The sequence below is a fragment of the Epinephelus lanceolatus genome, chromosome 23 (assembly GCF_041903045.1).
Source record: "Epinephelus lanceolatus isolate andai-2023 chromosome 23, ASM4190304v1, whole genome shotgun sequence".
In the NCBI taxonomy this organism is placed as follows: Eukaryota; Metazoa; Chordata; class Actinopteri; order Perciformes; family Serranidae; genus Epinephelus; species Epinephelus lanceolatus.
In genome coordinates, this window is record NC_135756.1 from 9,059,210 (window position 1) to 9,076,623 (window position 17,414).

Below are 17,414 nucleotides of genomic sequence, written 5' to 3' on the forward strand. Positions count from 1 at the left end.
ACATTGCAGGCACACAGCCCATTCAAACAGGGAACAGTACATTGCTTAGCTTTAGCGATGGAGAAGTACCTCATATAACCCCACTTAAAGAAATACAAACTAACCCCTAAATGAAATGACTCATGGACACAAGGGTCAGAATGTCTTTTTTGAACACAACAAAACAAAAAAGGACATTCTTGTATTATAAAACGTGAAGACAAATGGAGGATGTCTTAAACGTGGCGTAAAAATAATGGATGAATTTTATAAATCTATGGATTATGGCTTCATGGCTAAACAGCTGCAGCTGAAGACACCAGCATATTACTGCATGAGTGAAAAAACACCATGAACACACACATGCACAGGTTCGTTCAACAGCAATGTAATGATCTACAGTTGATCTACTTCCTGTATAAACTAGATAAACACACTTCCACACACACACACACACACACACACACACACGAATAACAGAATAAGCAGTCTGGAGAAGAGGTGACCACACGCTGCCTCTGAGGTTTTAAGTCAGGTGAGAGAGAAGGTGGCAGTGTTCTGGGTGGCGATGAGGGGGAGAGGGGAAGTCCCTTTGACCCCCCCCTGACTACATGTGTGACACGACAGCCAGCAGCAGAGAGTAGACTGATACAGAGTCAGGTTAAGATCATACCACCACCCAGATGATATTGGGGCCTGCTTGTTACCTTCAGACATAAACCCATCGGTAGTGTTACCAACATGTTTAAAGCAGCTCGGGTTTATCAGAAATAACACAAAGACGTCTGAGTAGTTTGAGATAAACTTGAGAGAGACATGAGTTACACATCAGTTCAGTAAAGTTTAGTGTTTTGAAACAAAGGACGTGCGAAACAGAGTGGTGTTGTCATTACCCTTTTCTCCATCTCAAGCTGTGATCGGTCAGCATAGCGTTCCTGCCTCTGCAACAGGAAAACATACAAGTCATTCGTCATGAGGAGTTCTAATGGTGTTGTCGATACTGATGAGCTGAAACAGCGTGAGCTCCATGTACCTGTGTGGCCTTCTCTAGTTGTAGCTTCAAGTCTGCCAGCTCCAGGTCTGTGTCACGTAACTGGGCCTTCAACTTCTCGTTCTCAGCTAAGATCTGCTCGTAGAGCTGCACAAGAGACACAAACATAATCAACAAGTGTGACAAGTAAACAATCAAGGGACTCTAACATGCAATTCTCTCTGCCACCGAGTATGGAACAAAGGAAGCATGTCCACCACTGCACAACCAAAACAGGAAGAGGATAACGCTTTTGTCTTCCCACGGTGGCTATCGGTATCGGCTATTCCCAGGTTGCATTAATGGAGGAACAACAAGAGTAACTGGACTCTGAGGAAAACAGAGAGTGATCCAGTTGTCAGGTCAATTCAGCCAAATCCCATGAATTCTGTGTGACCTTGCAATTTTGTCCGATCACTGCAACTTTACAGCAAAATAGGTCAAGTCAAGAGCAGTTTATGGTGTACTCTCCTTGCCCTTCTCTGTGTACTATGAGACTACTGCTTCCCGAGTGTGAGCTCCATGACTGGGACAGTGTTGCACACACAGTGACAGGACTCACTGTTAGCATCACAAGGCTAACGTTTGGGTTAGATGACAGAGTTGGGCTGTGTCAGTGTTTAAGTGTTTGGAGCAGGGGCGATTGCTCTGAGACAACAAGGCAGGCTGAACTTCCCCTAAAATTTCATAGAAGAAATGGTCAAATATGCACTACTGAATTCATATTACAGTAAGAATTTAAATTGCATTAAACGTGCACTCGGATGCATTTAACATCATGACTATGATGTTCAAACGTCAGCTGTTTATCACCAGTTTTCAAATGCGACCTCCCTGTCATACATTCTCATGTCAGCACGGTGGACGTGGAGCCTCCAAGCATTCCTATGAGACAGCACTGAGCAGTTTTTTTCATGCAGCAAAGCAAGACGCTCACTGGATAAATACGACAAAATCGTCACTTCCAGGGAGGCTCAGCTTCTCTGGGACCTGATGGAGCGGTAGGTGGGAGAGGATGCTCGGTGTATGCATGATGATAGGAGGAACTGTCTAACAGGCTGAACCCCTTTCTGATTGACAGGGCATCACATTTCGAGCTCAGTCCCATGTGGATATTTGCGAGTGGAGTCTTCTGACAGAGTGCCGCCGCGATATAGCTAATTTTCACCATTTGTACAGCACAGTTCAGGTGTTTAAACCCATTTGAAAATCTTTGAGGTGTGTTCTGCTGGGTTTCTGTGGCATGAGTGTGGTTGAAAAACGATTTCCATTAAATGTTCCTTTTATAAGTTACTGCCTCGCTACAATATGACAAATTTTATGATGTCCCTGCTTGAAAGACCAGCAGCTGCCTCTGGTTTGGAGGGGGTAGCTATGTGTATGCTTGTGAGTGTGTGTGTGCGCCAGCAAAAGTGTCTCTTTTGCATGTATAGGTTGCCAAACACTGGTCTACTGGCTCAGTGTTGGATGTTAGCTGCTGCTGCTGTATTAGCTTGTGCTAATCAGGCAGAAAGAACAGCTGACGGAGACGGTCCTTCAGCGCTGCCTCTAACAGCAGCAACAGCTAATCATCAGCAATCATCTGATGAGAGTTGAAAAGTCTGATTCCATTTAAATACGGTAAATTCTTATTGAAAATTTGGTAAAAAGCTACAATGTTAAAGTCCGTGAAAAGCAAATTCTGCTATTTTCTTCTAAACACATTAAATAGGTCATAAAAGTATTCCTCAAAATGTGTAAAATAGCCTTTCAACCATTTACAATTGAATTGTGGAGCTAGGCTTCACAAACCTTTCTAGGTTTCTGTGTTCTGGATTTAGTGGGCTCACATTTTTCACGTCACTATATCACCGTTTAGACTAATCTGATGTTTGTAAAGTCTATAAACACAATGATCGAACAAACACTACTATTTCTGTGTGCACGTTTTGTAATTAATAGTAATTAATTATCGCAGATAAGCTGGGCTAACCGTTAGCTGTTAGCCGTTAGCGGTGTCTGTAATAACTCAGTAACTAATAAATAAAGGATAATAAACGGTCCGTGTAAAAAAAAAAAAAAAAAATCTTTTCCAGCGGATATCTTAGTTACAACATGATTGAGCTAGCAAAGCAGTTTTGTGTTGCTATGCGTGGTATTTATTCAGTTTTGGGAAATCGCGATGTCTAGAAAGCATCAGTGGCTGCAGCTGACAGGGACAGCTAACAGCAGCAGCAAAGCTAACATCAGGACGTCATCTGTTAAAAGCCTCCCATTGTTTGATACGACATGAAACTACTCCAGTTAGCTCAATCATGTTGTAACTAAGACATCCGCTGGAAAAAATATTTTCAGTCAATGGAGCCGAACAGACACTCTCCCTCCCTGGATTACATCCTCCAGTTCCACCGGCTGCAGGTGCGGGGTTACGTCCTTGTACAGCACACGGAGGCGGCTTCCCTCCCGCCAGTGGGCAAGGACTGAATGGCTGCAGCCTGGAGTCATGAGACAACAGGCTGCAGCCACACCCCTCCGGACACACCCACAATGTTTCACAGAAGAGAGAAGTGCTTGTTTTTCCATGACTTTGAGAGCTAATTTTATATACTTAGCGATTTTTTTAATCTTTCAAATTTGGCTTGGTGATTAATGACACATATTTCTGTGATGTGACAAACTTATAACAGACATTTAAGCCAATTTTTGTCAGCTCTGCCTTCAGACCTGTTTCTATTACTCAGTGCTTCCTGCTGTTGGCTCGTACTTTGGATTGTGCTGCCAAATCATTAGAATCACTGATTTGGTACTTGGGCCTATTCAGTATCAATCAGTGACATCTTAGTAAAACACATTTTAGTGTAGACCATAACTTAGTATCACACCCATGTACAAAATTTCCTGTACAAAAGTCAAACTGCATCCTTTGCCAGTCGTAGGAATTAAACCCAGCATTCAGATAAGCTGAAGCAGCGGTGTGTGTAGCGTTTTATATCCAGTACACACCTTCTTATAATCAGTGGTGTCGTCTCTGTCCAGTCGGCTTGAGTATGTCCTCCGACTCTCACCATAGCCACGGCTAAGAGTGTCATTGCGATCTATAGATGAAGTGCTCTCATTCCTGCAACAACAACATAATTCAAAATTAAAAAATTTGTTTTGCAGTACAGGTAACGTATAAAGGATAATAAGAAAGAGTGTGACAATATGAAGGGGGCGAAACATACCTGGACAACCTGTCACTCTGTAAGAAAGCACAAATGAAAGCAAAGGTTAATGATGATGAAGAGAAAAGCACGTCACGACACTGAAAGCAGACACGTCTTAATGTTCTTCTTATTCAGACATAAACAAACTGAACAGACAGAAGAGACGAGACATTTTAAACTAAACCTCCACTCTCAGATTCTACAGCCTCTCTGCATCCATCAGCACCTGAACTTCCCTCCTTTGCAATCTGCCTCCTACACTCACTCCTGCACGACACACAAATACATGCAGATTTATTCCTAAACAGCTGCCATGCCAGCAAACTGCCTCGAGGCCTACTTCGTCTGCAGGCCTGCTGCGCTTTGTGCAGCGGCCCCCAGAACGGGGCCAGACATCAGATAGGGAGGTCGGGTCCGAGGGTCGGGCTTCCAGCTATTTTAAAATTGCAGTCCGCTTCCTGGGGCGGACAGAGGGCAGCGGAGACACAACAATGCTACAATCTGAGTCAAGGAGTCCTGAAGCCTTCAAGGAAAACCATCAGCTGATCAGATACACAGCCGGCTTGGCTCCATTCAATGCACAATGAGAGATTACAGCCACAATCTGGCAGTCACGACTCATGAATAACAAAGCAATGCTCCTGTTTGTGTTTTATAACGTGAGTCCTGTTGATGTTTATCTAATAAGGTTCAATAATTGTGTGTAAATCTTTTAAAGTCTGCTATAAAACACGATCTCTTCCAAATCTGCATTGCCCAAACACATTTTAACATTTTGCTGCTTTTAATTGAGAGATCCAGGCAGGAAGAGAAGACACTCAGAAGCTTTTCCTGTACGCTTTCCGATCTCCACGCAGAGATAATTGCTTGTTTCCTATTTAGTGCTCTGTTGCTGCTCCACCCTGTCGACTGTCCTCCTGAAAGTGACGGCTGGATGCAGCGTATATATCCCCACTGATTGTACTCGAGTAAACGACTACTGTCTGCTCTCAATGTCACGCTGCAAACACTCCTATTCAAACAGGATGTTCATCCAGCCAGCACTGTTTTCACAACACTGCCCTTTCTGCCTCACGCTGCCTCATCCATGGATATGGATACAACCTTTGTGTCACTATACTGCACTTTACATCAACTATTTACAATTTACAACCTCTGCTTATAACCTCTCTTGTCCTCTCCTCCGTGTGAGCAGCTGACAGTTCAGATGAAGTTTCACAGAATTTTGTCACGACTGCTGGTCGCTGCCTTGATGATGCAGATTTTTTTTTTACAAAACAGTTTAATTGTTAACGGTTTATCTTCAAGAACACTGTAATCCTGTACTGCTGATTTATTGGAGGTTTACAGCAACAGCTGAAAGACAATTGGGACTGCAACCTTTGTCTATGACGCCCCAAAGCTATGGAGCACACTACCTACAGATATCAGGGCAGCTGGCTTACTAAATATTTTCAAAAGAAAGCTAAAAATGTCTTCACTCTAGCCTTTAACTAGCTAGGACTTTCCAGCCTGAAATGGTTTCCTTTTATATTTCACACTGCTGCAAGTCTTTTAAAAATGTTGCATCTTACTTGATTCCAATATTTATGGCTCCAGGATTATATGATTTTGGTGATTTGGTGGTTTTATGCTCATTCTGTCTATGTGAAGCACTCAGTGTGTATAATTCCCTTGAAGAAGAATCAGAATCAGAAGAATCAGAAGAACAAGAACAATCAGAAGAAGAAGAAGAATCAGAAGAAGCAGAGTCAGAAGAATCAGAAGAAGAAGAATCAGAAGAAGAAGAATCAGAAGAAGAAGAATCAGAAGAAGAATCAGAATCAGAAGAATCAGAAGAAGAAGAATCAGAGTCAGAAGAATCAGAAGAAGAATCAGAAGAAGAATCAGAAGAATCAGAGTCAGAAGCAGAATCAGAGTCAGAAGAAGAATCAGAGTCAGAAGCAGAATCAGAAGAAGAAGAAGAATCAGAATCAGAAGAACAAGAATCAGAAGACTCAGAATCAGAAGAAGAATCAGAATCAGTCAGAAGAAGAATCAGAAGAATCAGAGTCAGAAGAAGAATCAGAATCAGAATCAGTCAGAAGAATCAGAAGAATCTGAGTCAGAATAAGAATCAGAATAATAATAATACTAAGAAGAAGAATCAGAAGAAGGAAGAAGAATCAGAAGAAGAAATATTTTATTAATATCCGAGGTAAGATTAAATTTTTTCCACTCTACTGTCATATACAAACAGGCTGGAAACACGCACACACATACAGGACCTATACATGCATTAAATGGAGAGATGTCAGAGAGAGGAGACTGCTTTGGACAGGCGCCCTGAGTGGTTGGGGGTTCAATGCCCAGGAGGTGAACTGGCACCTCTCCAGTCACCAGTCCACACTCCATATTTAGTGCGTACAGGGACTTAAACTGTCAAGTGTTCCTCACATGATACATTCAAGGACCATCGGAAAACTAAAAATTTGACAATTTCTGTTTCTACAGTTTCTGGTGATGATAAACGGTGGAATCTGGGTAATATTTAAAAGATGACATGCCTTTCAAACCTGCTGGTGGGTTGTGGGGTTCAGAGACGATTAGCTAAGTGCACAGAGACTCTCTCCTGGTCTGAAGGATTCATTGTTTTTAAGTTATTTATTTGTAAACAGAACTACATTTTACTGAGTTATATATGTTCTTAACTTTCTAAATTTTGGAGGGAACTTTGTGCTTAAGCTTGAAAAGTGCCATATAAATAAAGTTATTATTATTATTCATGTGTGTGCTTCGACCCCAGTGACCCAGACTTCCTTTCCTTGCTATGTCTCCATGTTTCTAAAACCCTTAAAACTCATCTATGGCTGAGACCACTTTTGGTGTTGCAAGGTCACCGCAGCAACCAGACAATCACCAGAAGATGGAAACGAGGGGGAACAATAAAAATTCAAAGGCTGCGGACGGTGAGAAGGAAAGATAAGTGGGCGGGGAGGAAATCATAGCTGTACAGGGCAGGCAGAGTGCTGAATATCAAAGACTGCTGGACTTGCTCGGCCTTGACTTTATGAGATGAGACATGAGGACGGACCAGAATAGAGAACAAGTGCAGTGGGGCAAGAATCAAACGGAAGTCACGGCACACAAGAAACGCAATAGGGATGGTTTGGTTTTGGCTGTCAGGCTGTAAGGCTCCTGATTAAAAGTCAGTTTTATCCACTTTCTGCCCCGTGTGTGTTGCGTTACCTGTGGCTCTCCCTTGGTGCTGCCTTCCTCTGAGTCGGACTGCTGGTCGGGGTCATTTTCATCACCCTAGAATTAAAAAAGCACAGATAAAAGGGTTAGGCACGACTCGCAGCTCTCGTTATCCCACTGATCAAAGAGGAACTCGGGGTTGTGTCGGTGTTATAATCCGCCGCCGCCCCTCATGAACCGTGCCATGAATACTTTAATGGTGAGAGAAAAACTTCTATCACTGTGTGAAAGTCTCTTACATCCTGGGTCCAGAAGGAGACGCCGGTGGAGCGTCTCTTCTCGCGGGGCCGCCTGCGATCCCGTATGGAGCGGGGCTTGTCCTCTCCCTCCTTCTCCTCCTCCTTTTTGTCCATTTCTGTCCAAGCGCAGGAAAAAATGGTTGATTACACATGACACAGAGGTGATGTTGCTGCCATGACACCAAAAAGACACCAAATTAAAAGATAAGGAGAAGAATAATAACTAGTATAATTATTACTCTGCACTCTGATGCACAAGTTGTTGGACTGCCCGAACATTCAGAAATTTTGGATGGGAATTAGCACCCAGAAACACAAAATTCCCTTCCCTCCTTGTCCGTTTGTCTTAGGGGATCCTTAACTTCTTCGTTCAAACCCATTACTTTCGATGTAGATGCGCGTCATGCACGCTCATAACCCAAAGCGACACTGTAGCGGCACGCATTCAGTGCGACACGCTTGTTTTTCGTCCGGCGCACAGCTCCACGGACCTGCTTCTCCCTTTGATGTTGTGTCAGATCCCGGTTCCCCCTCGGGCTGTGTCTCTCCTACTGTTTCCCACGGAGCTCTGCCCCGTTTGAAAGGCGAAGGAAGCCCGTATGTGGAAAGACGGCGCCTCCGAGATGTAGAATGTGTATTATAGAAGAGAAACACACATTTCAGGACCGCTGACTTGTATCATCAGAACAGACATGTCCTGTGATTTTCAGCCTCCTTTCATATTTAACAGAGGGGGGACAATACCTGACAGTAATATTCTCAGCTGTCAGGATGTGCCTGCTGTAAAGGGTAAACATAATCATAGAAGGCTGAAAATCACAGGACATGTCTGTTCTGATTATACAAGTCAGCAGTGTAAAGCTCAAGCATGGGGGGCCTCCTTTCATATTTAATAGAGGGGGGAAACATATCTAAAAGTACAAATGTCAAGATGCCCCCCGCTACAGGCCTTTGTCACCTTGGTCTTGAAAAAACCCAGGGAAAACCCTGTAATTATTATGTGTGAAGGGAGGGCCTCCGATGCTCCCTCGGTCAGTTCCTGGTTTAGTCAGCTTGGGCATCTAGCGGCATTGGAAAAGCTGACATTGAGACATCTACACGTTGAAATGGGACAATTGGGAAACCAACATTAAGGTCCCAGATGGAAGTTTGACTCATATGTAAACCCTGTTGTCCTTCATCTCATTGTGTACCACTGTAAAAACATTTACCTATCTTTGTTTTCTTTCACTACCTCTTTCAGGGAAACATATAATCTCGGCTGCAGATGTTAATTTCCCCCTGATTTCAGATCAGACTCCTGCCTGAACATGTTCAGTTGTGTTCAGACGCTTTTACAGTAAAATTTTAAAAAGGAAAAAGAGCTGCTACTCTCCGTTACCGTCACTCAACCGGCTGCAATGATGGTGCAGAGAATCTGAGATGCAGAAGACCCGTAAAGGCTGACCAATCAGAGCAGACTGGGACGTTTCTAGAGCGGGGTTTCAACAGACAGGTGCTAAAACAGAGTGTTGCCGACAGAAAGCGAACACAGGTGTTCAAACACAGACAGTATGAGAAAAATAAAGTGTTTTTGACCATTAAATCATGTAAACATGTTCTAGTAGAAACCAAAATACAACTATGAACCTGAAAATGTTTTAAATAGGCCCCCTTTAAACGTGTGTTGCATCAGACTGCTGGTCTTCTCCTTTAATTTAAGACAGAGTTTGCATATGAAAGAGATAAAAATGAGCCTGTGAGATTATAACATCTGCTCCTTTTGTAAATCTCTAAATCGTCTGCTTTTGACCTCTGTCAGTTTTTTCACAGGAGCACAATTTGACCGTCATTATTTTGACATCAACAATAAGCAAATCCTGTACATTAAGTCTGAGTTCAGGCAAAGATTTGACTTCACAAGAAACAATCAGACACAACTTGACTTGGCCTGAGTTCAGAGAAAATTAAAGATTAAAAAAAAAAGAGGTTGTGGTCGTGGGAGAACAAAGAGGTCAGTGTTTCCTTCAGTTCAACAGACTAAAACTGTCTTCTTTTTTCCCAGGGATGCTTCATGGATTTGTTTGTTCAGAGAGGAGTGACTTAATTTTAAATGCAACCTGATCCCTTTCTGTCTCTCCATGCCCTTAATCAACATGTGGCAGTTTGCCTGTGCTAATGTGGACCTGTGAGGACAGATAACAGCGTCATCCTCATGCTGCGCCTACGTAGGGAGAGCTTTGTTGTAGTCAGTTTAAAATGGATCCAGTCTGAGGTTTTAGTGGCCATGTAGCAGCTGTAGATGTATTCAGATGGCACTGACCTTTTTCCGTGTCTCTGGAGGAACGGCTATAGGAGGAGGTGATCCCTGTCAGACTGTTGGGCCTGTTGAGGGAGCTGGAACTGGAGGACAATGTGGTGCTAGTGTAGGACGGGGTGGAGGCAGTGCTGAGTGTGGAAATGGAGGAGGTAGAGGAGGAGGACGAAGGCCGGTAGCGCTGGTAGGGAGAGAGGGGGAGACGGGCGACAGGTGAGAGGGACAGTGTGGTCAAATATTCAAGGTGTAGAAGTGAAGTTGAGAGCGGAGATGTACCTCTTCATAGCTGCGGTACCTCGACCGGTAATCGTCTTCCTTGGTCTCCGTCTCCTTCTTCTCCTCCTGCTTCTCCTTGTCCTGCTTCTCCTTCTCCTCCTTCTCCTCCTCCCGGGTCTTTGGGGTACGATTCCTGCTGATTTTCTCAGCCTCTTGCAGGTCGGTCAGAGTCACACCCTGGAAAAACAGATTTAAGATTCATCGAATTTAAATTCCTTGCTTGGATTATTTTTTTTTATTCTATAACTATAATCTTGTCATTTACATTAAACTCCGAGCTCTGCAGTAAAAATCCAAGTCTAATCTCTGCTTTACAATGTTTAATCTTCAGTGTCAAAAACTGCAAGACTCTGTCAGCTTGTAAAACCATCAGCTCTTTGTGTAGGCCGGGACGTTAAGTGCCCATTGTGTACACAAAGAGTGCCGTCTCAACAAGGTTAACAGCTATATCTAAACAGTCTGTGGCTATAAAACCAGGATGCACACCAGGGACACCGTCAGGTCGCCGTGACGTGGGACTCTGTGCTTTCACTTGTCAACATATCAGAGGCAATAGTGGCTGACTGACCTGGGTGGACCTCCTCGACTGTCGGGCCTGTCTGGAGCGAGCTTTCCTCTGGGACTCTGACTCCTCGTCTCGCACTGGCGTCAGGTAGGACCTGATGTAGGCAAAGACACAAATAAACACATGGTTAAGATTAACTGTTTGGCAATAAGAGCATAAACACTAAACTCTAGCATCAGGTGACTGTTGAGATGGGGAAAGTTTGCATGTTCTCCCCGTGTCAGCGTGGGTTTCCTCCAGGTGCTCCGGCTTCCCCCCACAGTCCAAAGACATGCAGGTTAATTGGTGACTCTAAGTAGGTGTGAATGTGAGTGTGAATGGTTGTCTGTCTCTATGTGTCAGCCCTGTGATAGTCTGGTGACCTGTCCAGGGTGTACCCTGCCTCTCACCCAATGTCAGCTGGGATAGGCTCCAGACTAGTCGACGAGTTCAAGTTTAAACTTCCGTTTAACGTCAGGGAAACTATTAGAAGCGTCCCTAATGTGAGGCAGGATATTCATGGAAGATGTTTTAGTTTCCAAAGATAAACCTACTTTATGTTACTATAGTAAATCAGGATACAAGTCTCTGAGTTTAACGTCTTGCTATAACAGTATCAGGCTCAACAGGCGCAATTTTGGGAAAGAAAACACTGAGCTATTCTAGCACTTTCTCTCGCTGTGCCTCTGTCGGCCACACAGCAGCATGAACTCATTCAGTGCAGCGTGGAGCCTCGGCCTTGAGCAAAATGTGCGGCTTCTGCCCACCTTCCTTATAAGGAAAAGTCGCTGGAGCCGTCGCTGGTCCCGGCTCTGACACAGCCCCTGCCCCACTCCCACTGTGACAGGTGGCTCATTTCAGCACCGCAACAGGAAGACGAGCACTCGACCCCACTCAAACACACGTGCAAACACATGCTTTCTGTGACACTCGCGAGCTCTCCCTTCCCCTCCACGCTGTGCATACAGAAGATCACACACACACACACACCCGCTTCTCAAACAGAGGAAATGCATCCGGATTACTGTGTGACTGATGGAAGCTTTTAAGGATGAGCCTGATATTTCTTGAAGCTGCTCACAGTAAATGTTTGTTCCAATAACTGAGCTGATCTTGAAATTGAATACGCATAAACAAAAACAGAACATAAATACAGTTAGTTAAACAAGATAATTTAAGTGCTCGTCTTTTCCAAAGAGATTATAACTCATGCAAAGGAAAAAAAGGGCACAGACAAAACGCTGTGGGACACTGAGAGTCCAAAATAGCAGCAGCTCACATCCCCGACTAAACAAAAGCTGAATTACAAATTGTAAATATCATCGAATAACAAACCAGCATTGGCAAATAAAAACAGAACTTTGACACAGATCCAGGGGAGATTACCCCACTGACACATCTGGATGCTACAGTGAGAGTTAATATGGACATGAATAACTTCTTTATGATTGAAAAGTAAACGGCGTGTGTTTGTGTTACCTGCGTCTTTCGCCAGTGACGGTGCCGGTGGTGGTAGTGGTAGATATGGCGGGGGTGGTGATAGTGGTAGATGTGGTGGTCGTAGTAGAGCCAGTGTTTATAGTGGGAATGACCGCGGCGGACTCCTTCTCCTTCTCCTTTTCCCTCTCCTCCCCTCTCTCCTCTGACCAGTACCTGTTTACACACCAGTGTTTTATAAAGACACGAAGCCTGACTGACTCTATTTCAACTGTTTTTATCATAAAACTGAAATATGTGGTTTCAGAGGGCCTGTAAGTGAAGCCACATGTCTGCTGGCAGCCATTTTGGAAGACAGGTACTGTAGCATTCCTATACCCGTATCAAACACACTATTTCTGTGCATTTTCTTAGCTACAGATTCATCTTGAGCTCAAGATAAGGATACAATGTCACAAGAATGTACTTCAACTTAAATAAACCCCCCATGGAGTTACAAAACTAGTTAAATATCCACATGCTACAGGTCGCACACGTCTTGTGTCTCATTTTCACGTTTGGATGATGGCAGTCGTGTTCATGTACCTGCTGGTGAGACTGGTGGAGCCAGTGCGGGTGGAGGAGGAGCCCAGGCTGGAGAGCAGGCCGCGATGGCCTGTGGGCGAGGTAACAGATGAGGAGGTGGTGGTGGTCGTGGAGGAGGAGGAGGAGGAGGAGGAGGTGGTCGAGGAACCCAAGTCCTCGTGTCTTCTGCCAAAAGAGCCGCTGGAGGACAAAATGTCAGATAAACAAAGAAGAGTCATCAGTAAGTCAGAGCGGGATACAAACACAGCTATGATGAACTACAATGGTGATTCATTAGATATTAGAATTCTGTCACTGCATGAGATTAGAGGGAAAAGAAATAAGAATGAGAGGGTTTTCTATAGGATAACAAAACTGCACCTTCCTTTTGTGTAATCTTTATGACAAGAAAGCAGTGTTTACGTCAATGCGTTTAGAAAATTAAACTTAAAGTAGGAGGCAGTGATCCTTTTTTCTTCACAGTTCTAGTGCCTCTTTTACATTTTCTATTGCAGAGGTTTGAAACATTCTCCTTCTGCTGCCAGTAATGATGGCTCTGCGCATGTATTATATTCAAAAAGGTACTTCACCCACAAAATGGCCCTTTGTATGTCAATTATCCCCCCTGTGTTACATTGATTCAGTGAAGAAAACTTTGATTTTCTTGCATGCCTCCAGTGAATGAAGAATCCAAAAACTGAGAAAATTCACCTTGAATTGAAGTCACAGACAATCGACAGCAAAACTATAACGAAACATCTGTTTACAAGCTCTCACAGTCTCATTTATCCAGTTGTACGCTCAGTACTTCCCAAACAGACAGCCCTTTCTAAAGGGGAACTGAAAGGACAGTGAGGCTTATCTATGATCTCTTCAAAGCCAAACCTCATTGACAAAAACAGTAATTTTACCTCACTGAACACAGGAGCTGCTGGTCTACTGCTGCCTTCATCTGTAGTGTGTTGAGTGACTTTAGGGAGTTCGAACTAACCCTTTAAAACACTAAAGTCACACAATAACACTACCGATCGAGGCAGCAGTAGACCAGCAGCTCCTGTGTTCAGCGAGGTAAAATTACTGTTTTTGTCAACGGAGTCTGGCTTTGAAGGGAGCATAGATAAGATTCACTTTCTGTTCAGTTTTTAATAGTAAGATTTTAGCAAAAAAGCACGTCTTTGGGGAGTACTAAGCATACATATATAAATGAGACTGGGATTATACTGCATGAGTTATTTGAGAGTTTGTAAACAGGTGTATTGATATAGGTTTGCTGTTGTTTAATGCAGCCCCCTTTGACTTCAATTCATCAAGAACTTTGAACATTTTTGGATTCTTCATTCACCGTGAAGGCATGGGAGAAAAACAAAGTGTACTTCATAAATTCAACATAACACGGGGAGTACTTGATGTACAGATTGTCATTTGAGGGGTGAAGTATTGCTTTAAGAAATAAGGAATGAAACCCTCATTTGCAAAAACTGGGAGATGTATTGTTTTTTTGCCAATCCTATGGTTATTTAAGGAAGGGTTAAAGGTTCTGTTAGTTATGACTAAGTTCTAATAATGACGATTGATTTAAAAAGAAAATTTTAAATACTGCTGCTTCAGTAAAAATTATGCTAAACATACTGTCAATGATAGGACAGCAGTGTCACAGTGTTACTCAATGACATCGCTACTTAATTTTGCTATCTCGTCCATAAAAGGCAAGTTTGAAATCCTCTGGCTGCAACTAACGATTATTTTAATGATCAGTTAATCTGCCCTTTATTTTCTCAATTAATCAATTAATTTTTCTGTCAATATAATGTCAGAAAATAGTGAAAAATGCCGAGTAATTCCCCAAATCCAAGGAGTCATCGACAAAACGGTGTGTTTCAATGGATCAACAGTCCGAAAATCCAAAAAATATTCAGTTTCTTATCACTTGAATGACAAAAAAACATTAAAATTTCACATTTAAGAAACATGAAACCAGATTTTTTTTTTTTTTTGCTTTTTGTCTAAAAAATTACTTAAATGATCATTAAATAACCAAAAATAGTTACCAATTTATTTATTTTTTGTCCATTACCTAGTTGATAATTCAAATACTTGTTGCAGCTCTACATTTACTGGGTGAGTTGGAAGACATTTAAATCTCCTCTCTGGACTGAGTGATAAACAAGCATGTCTTCTGATATTCATTAGCACAATAAATGCAACCAGAGTAACACAGTACACATGGTGGGCACTGCAGCAGAGCAGGGACATACAGTCAGAGAGGACAGGTGGGTGTGGAGATGGTGGCGCCCCGGGAGGAGGCTGGTGTACCTGCGGTAAATGCTGTAAGACGGGTAGTGGGAGGTGGGTGGTTGCCAGGGTTTAGTATTACAGGTGTTAGGGTCCAAGCTGGAGGTGGACGAAGACTTGGCTGGCACGTCCCGCGTGCTGCCGCTCCGCCCTAGTGCTAGCGTGTGGGACGTGCTGGCGTGTTGGCAGGCGGGGTGGGCGAGAGAGGCATGTTAGCGGTGGAGGCGCACACACACAGATATAGTACAAGAAACATACATATTTAAGACTATTAAGCTTTGACACACTATTGGTGCATTCATGTCATATGGGGGGGGGGATGCTGATTTGATGATTTTAAGAGAGATCATGAGTTTTAAAGTGTTTGGAGATGCCGTAAATTAAAATTTGTTGCAGATTTTTGATGATTAATCAAAGTTTTATACTGATATAGAATAATGAAGAAGGTTTGCATCCAGTATTTCCCCATATGACATGAATGCAGCATAAGTCCACGTCTAGGTTTTGTGCCACAAACAACCCTGGGAACTTTATCTCACAGGTATATAGCCTCGTTAAAATGTCAGAGCAATACATTTTAAACTCAGTGGCACAGCAACCTGACGGGACAGGTACAGTCATGCAACAGACTCTTGTGGCAGTGGTAGAGAAAAAGCTTTCTCAGTAGCTGCTGCTGTGCATGGAAGCATGTAACTCTGATGACATCATCCAAGCAAACTGTACAGTAGATGATTGATAAACAACTATCAATGCCGTCTACACAGTTTCTACAGGTCGACCTCAGAATGAATAAACACATCACATCAGATGGAGCAGAGATCTGATGATGAGATGAAGGGTGGAGGTTTGGCAGAGTGTTGCGTCGCAGGAGAGGCTAACCTGCGCTGGTAGCTGGGGGTTCGGTTGGTGGAGGCGCTTCCTTCACTGTTCTTCAGGTCGTCGTCCCAGCGTCGCCGGGTGTACGAGCCGCTACGAATCAGAGCGGTAGAGTCCCTGGGGAACCACAAGCTTCAATAGCACCTCAGGCTTCCCCAAACAGATACTGACATACATATGTACTTATGAAACACACAATCTTCACCGTTAACCCTTATTCTACCCACTATCAAATCTACCCTATCATTGCTACACAACCTAACCAAAGGCAGTGTCTCAGGGCCAACACACCATGCAGAGCATTGAGGCCTTTTGCCTGCAACACACAGCAGTGGGCAGCAGGAGCCGCTCATGCCAATGCATGTTTGCACAGAGCCACTCGGCTCCCGGGTTTCACCTGTTTTCCTTCTCGTCAATGTCTGAAGTACTGGCCAGTCTCCTGGGGATGGTGGGGGCCACGTAGGCCAGCCGAGTTCCTTTATCCTTTTCCTGCAGACAGAGTAACAAAAACAGACTCATGTCAGTGAGCACGTATACAATAACTTTAAATTCGACTAGATTTTAATATTTTATACTGACCTTCTCTTTGTCTTTGTTGTCCAGAGAGGAGGAGAGGCGAGGGCTCGAGGCCGAGCGCATCACTCCGGTCGTGTCCTTCTCCCTCTGAGCCTCCTTGGTGGCGGTGATCTCGGCTAGCGCCCCGTAGCTGCCCGTCTTCCTCAAACCCAGCCGCCATGACGCCGGAGACTCGTCCTTCCTCTCCTCCTCCACTTTGGTGGAGACCTTTCCAGCAGGCTGAGGGGCCTGAGAGGGAGAAAGCGGCAGCCGTTTAGTGTGCAACGTTATAAAAGTATAAAGATGTTAAATGAAATTTCTTTAGTCATCTGGGTGAGTAACACAGAAGTCAGTCAGGTCACAAACAGTTTGGATTAATCTCCAGGGGCTGTGATTTAAGTTTAAACGGTGAGACCATTAGGACATTTTTAAGGACGGGCATGCCGGTTAAGGTACAATCACATCCACTGTTACTACTACTGGACGCAAGTTATTCCTGAGTAAACTCTACTCTCACAATATGACAGTTGGTGAAAGGGGAATTAAACCTGTTGAGATTTTAGGGTCCGACTGTTTTCAGATTTGGCCACATACACAAAAAGAAAACAAGCAACTAAACAAAAACACAGAAGCCACACAGACACACAGTAGAAGCACGACCAGGACACAGTGTTGATTACAAGTGGAAACACCATGTTGATGAGTGAAAGTCAGCGTTATGGAGGTTCAGCATCACCTGGATGGGGCCAGGGTGGTTAGGAGTGTTAAGTACTTTGTCAGTGCACAGGTGCATGTAGGATGAGAGAACAACTCCGGTGCACACCAATGCCTCACCATAGGTTTTTTGGGCACTAGAGAAATGCCAGTTTTGCGCAAGCCTTGACGCCACAATGCAGGACAGCCC

The 17,414-nt window shown here is 43.7% G+C and overlaps 1 protein-coding gene across 13 annotated transcripts in view; it reads right to left on the minus strand.

The window, feature by feature from the left end:
- Positions 1 to 17,414, minus strand: part of ppp1r12a (protein phosphatase 1, regulatory subunit 12A) — a 72,721-nt gene that overhangs the window by 9,961 nt on the left and 45,346 nt on the right. For 5 of the 13 annotated variants that reach the window (XM_078165414.1, XM_033614703.2, XM_033614701.2 and 2 more), the window contains exons 10-24: positions 16,535 to 16,759; positions 16,353 to 16,444; positions 15,959 to 16,072; positions 15,101 to 15,253; positions 12,809 to 12,988; positions 12,266 to 12,439; positions 10,811 to 10,901; positions 10,243 to 10,419; positions 9,973 to 10,147; positions 7,671 to 7,786; positions 7,423 to 7,488; positions 4,213 to 4,229; positions 3,992 to 4,106; positions 1,013 to 1,117; positions 873 to 920 (exon numbers count right to left, since the gene is read on the minus strand). In XM_078165414.1, the coding sequence (XP_078021540.1) occupies positions 873 to 920; positions 1,013 to 1,117; positions 3,992 to 4,106; positions 4,213 to 4,229; positions 7,423 to 7,488; positions 7,671 to 7,786; positions 9,973 to 10,147; positions 10,243 to 10,419; positions 10,811 to 10,901; positions 12,266 to 12,439; positions 12,809 to 12,988; positions 15,101 to 15,253; positions 15,959 to 16,072; positions 16,353 to 16,444; positions 16,535 to 16,759 (1,848 nt within the window). Of the gene's footprint in view, positions 1 to 652; positions 687 to 872; positions 921 to 1,012; positions 1,118 to 3,991; positions 4,107 to 4,212; positions 4,230 to 7,422; positions 7,489 to 7,670; positions 7,787 to 9,972; positions 10,148 to 10,242; positions 10,420 to 10,810; positions 10,902 to 12,265; positions 12,440 to 12,808; positions 12,989 to 15,100; positions 15,254 to 15,958; positions 16,073 to 16,352; positions 16,445 to 16,534; positions 16,760 to 17,414 lie in introns of all 13 variants that reach the window. The other 8 variants (XM_078165421.1, XM_078165420.1, XM_078165418.1 and 5 more) reach the window with 3 other exon arrangements.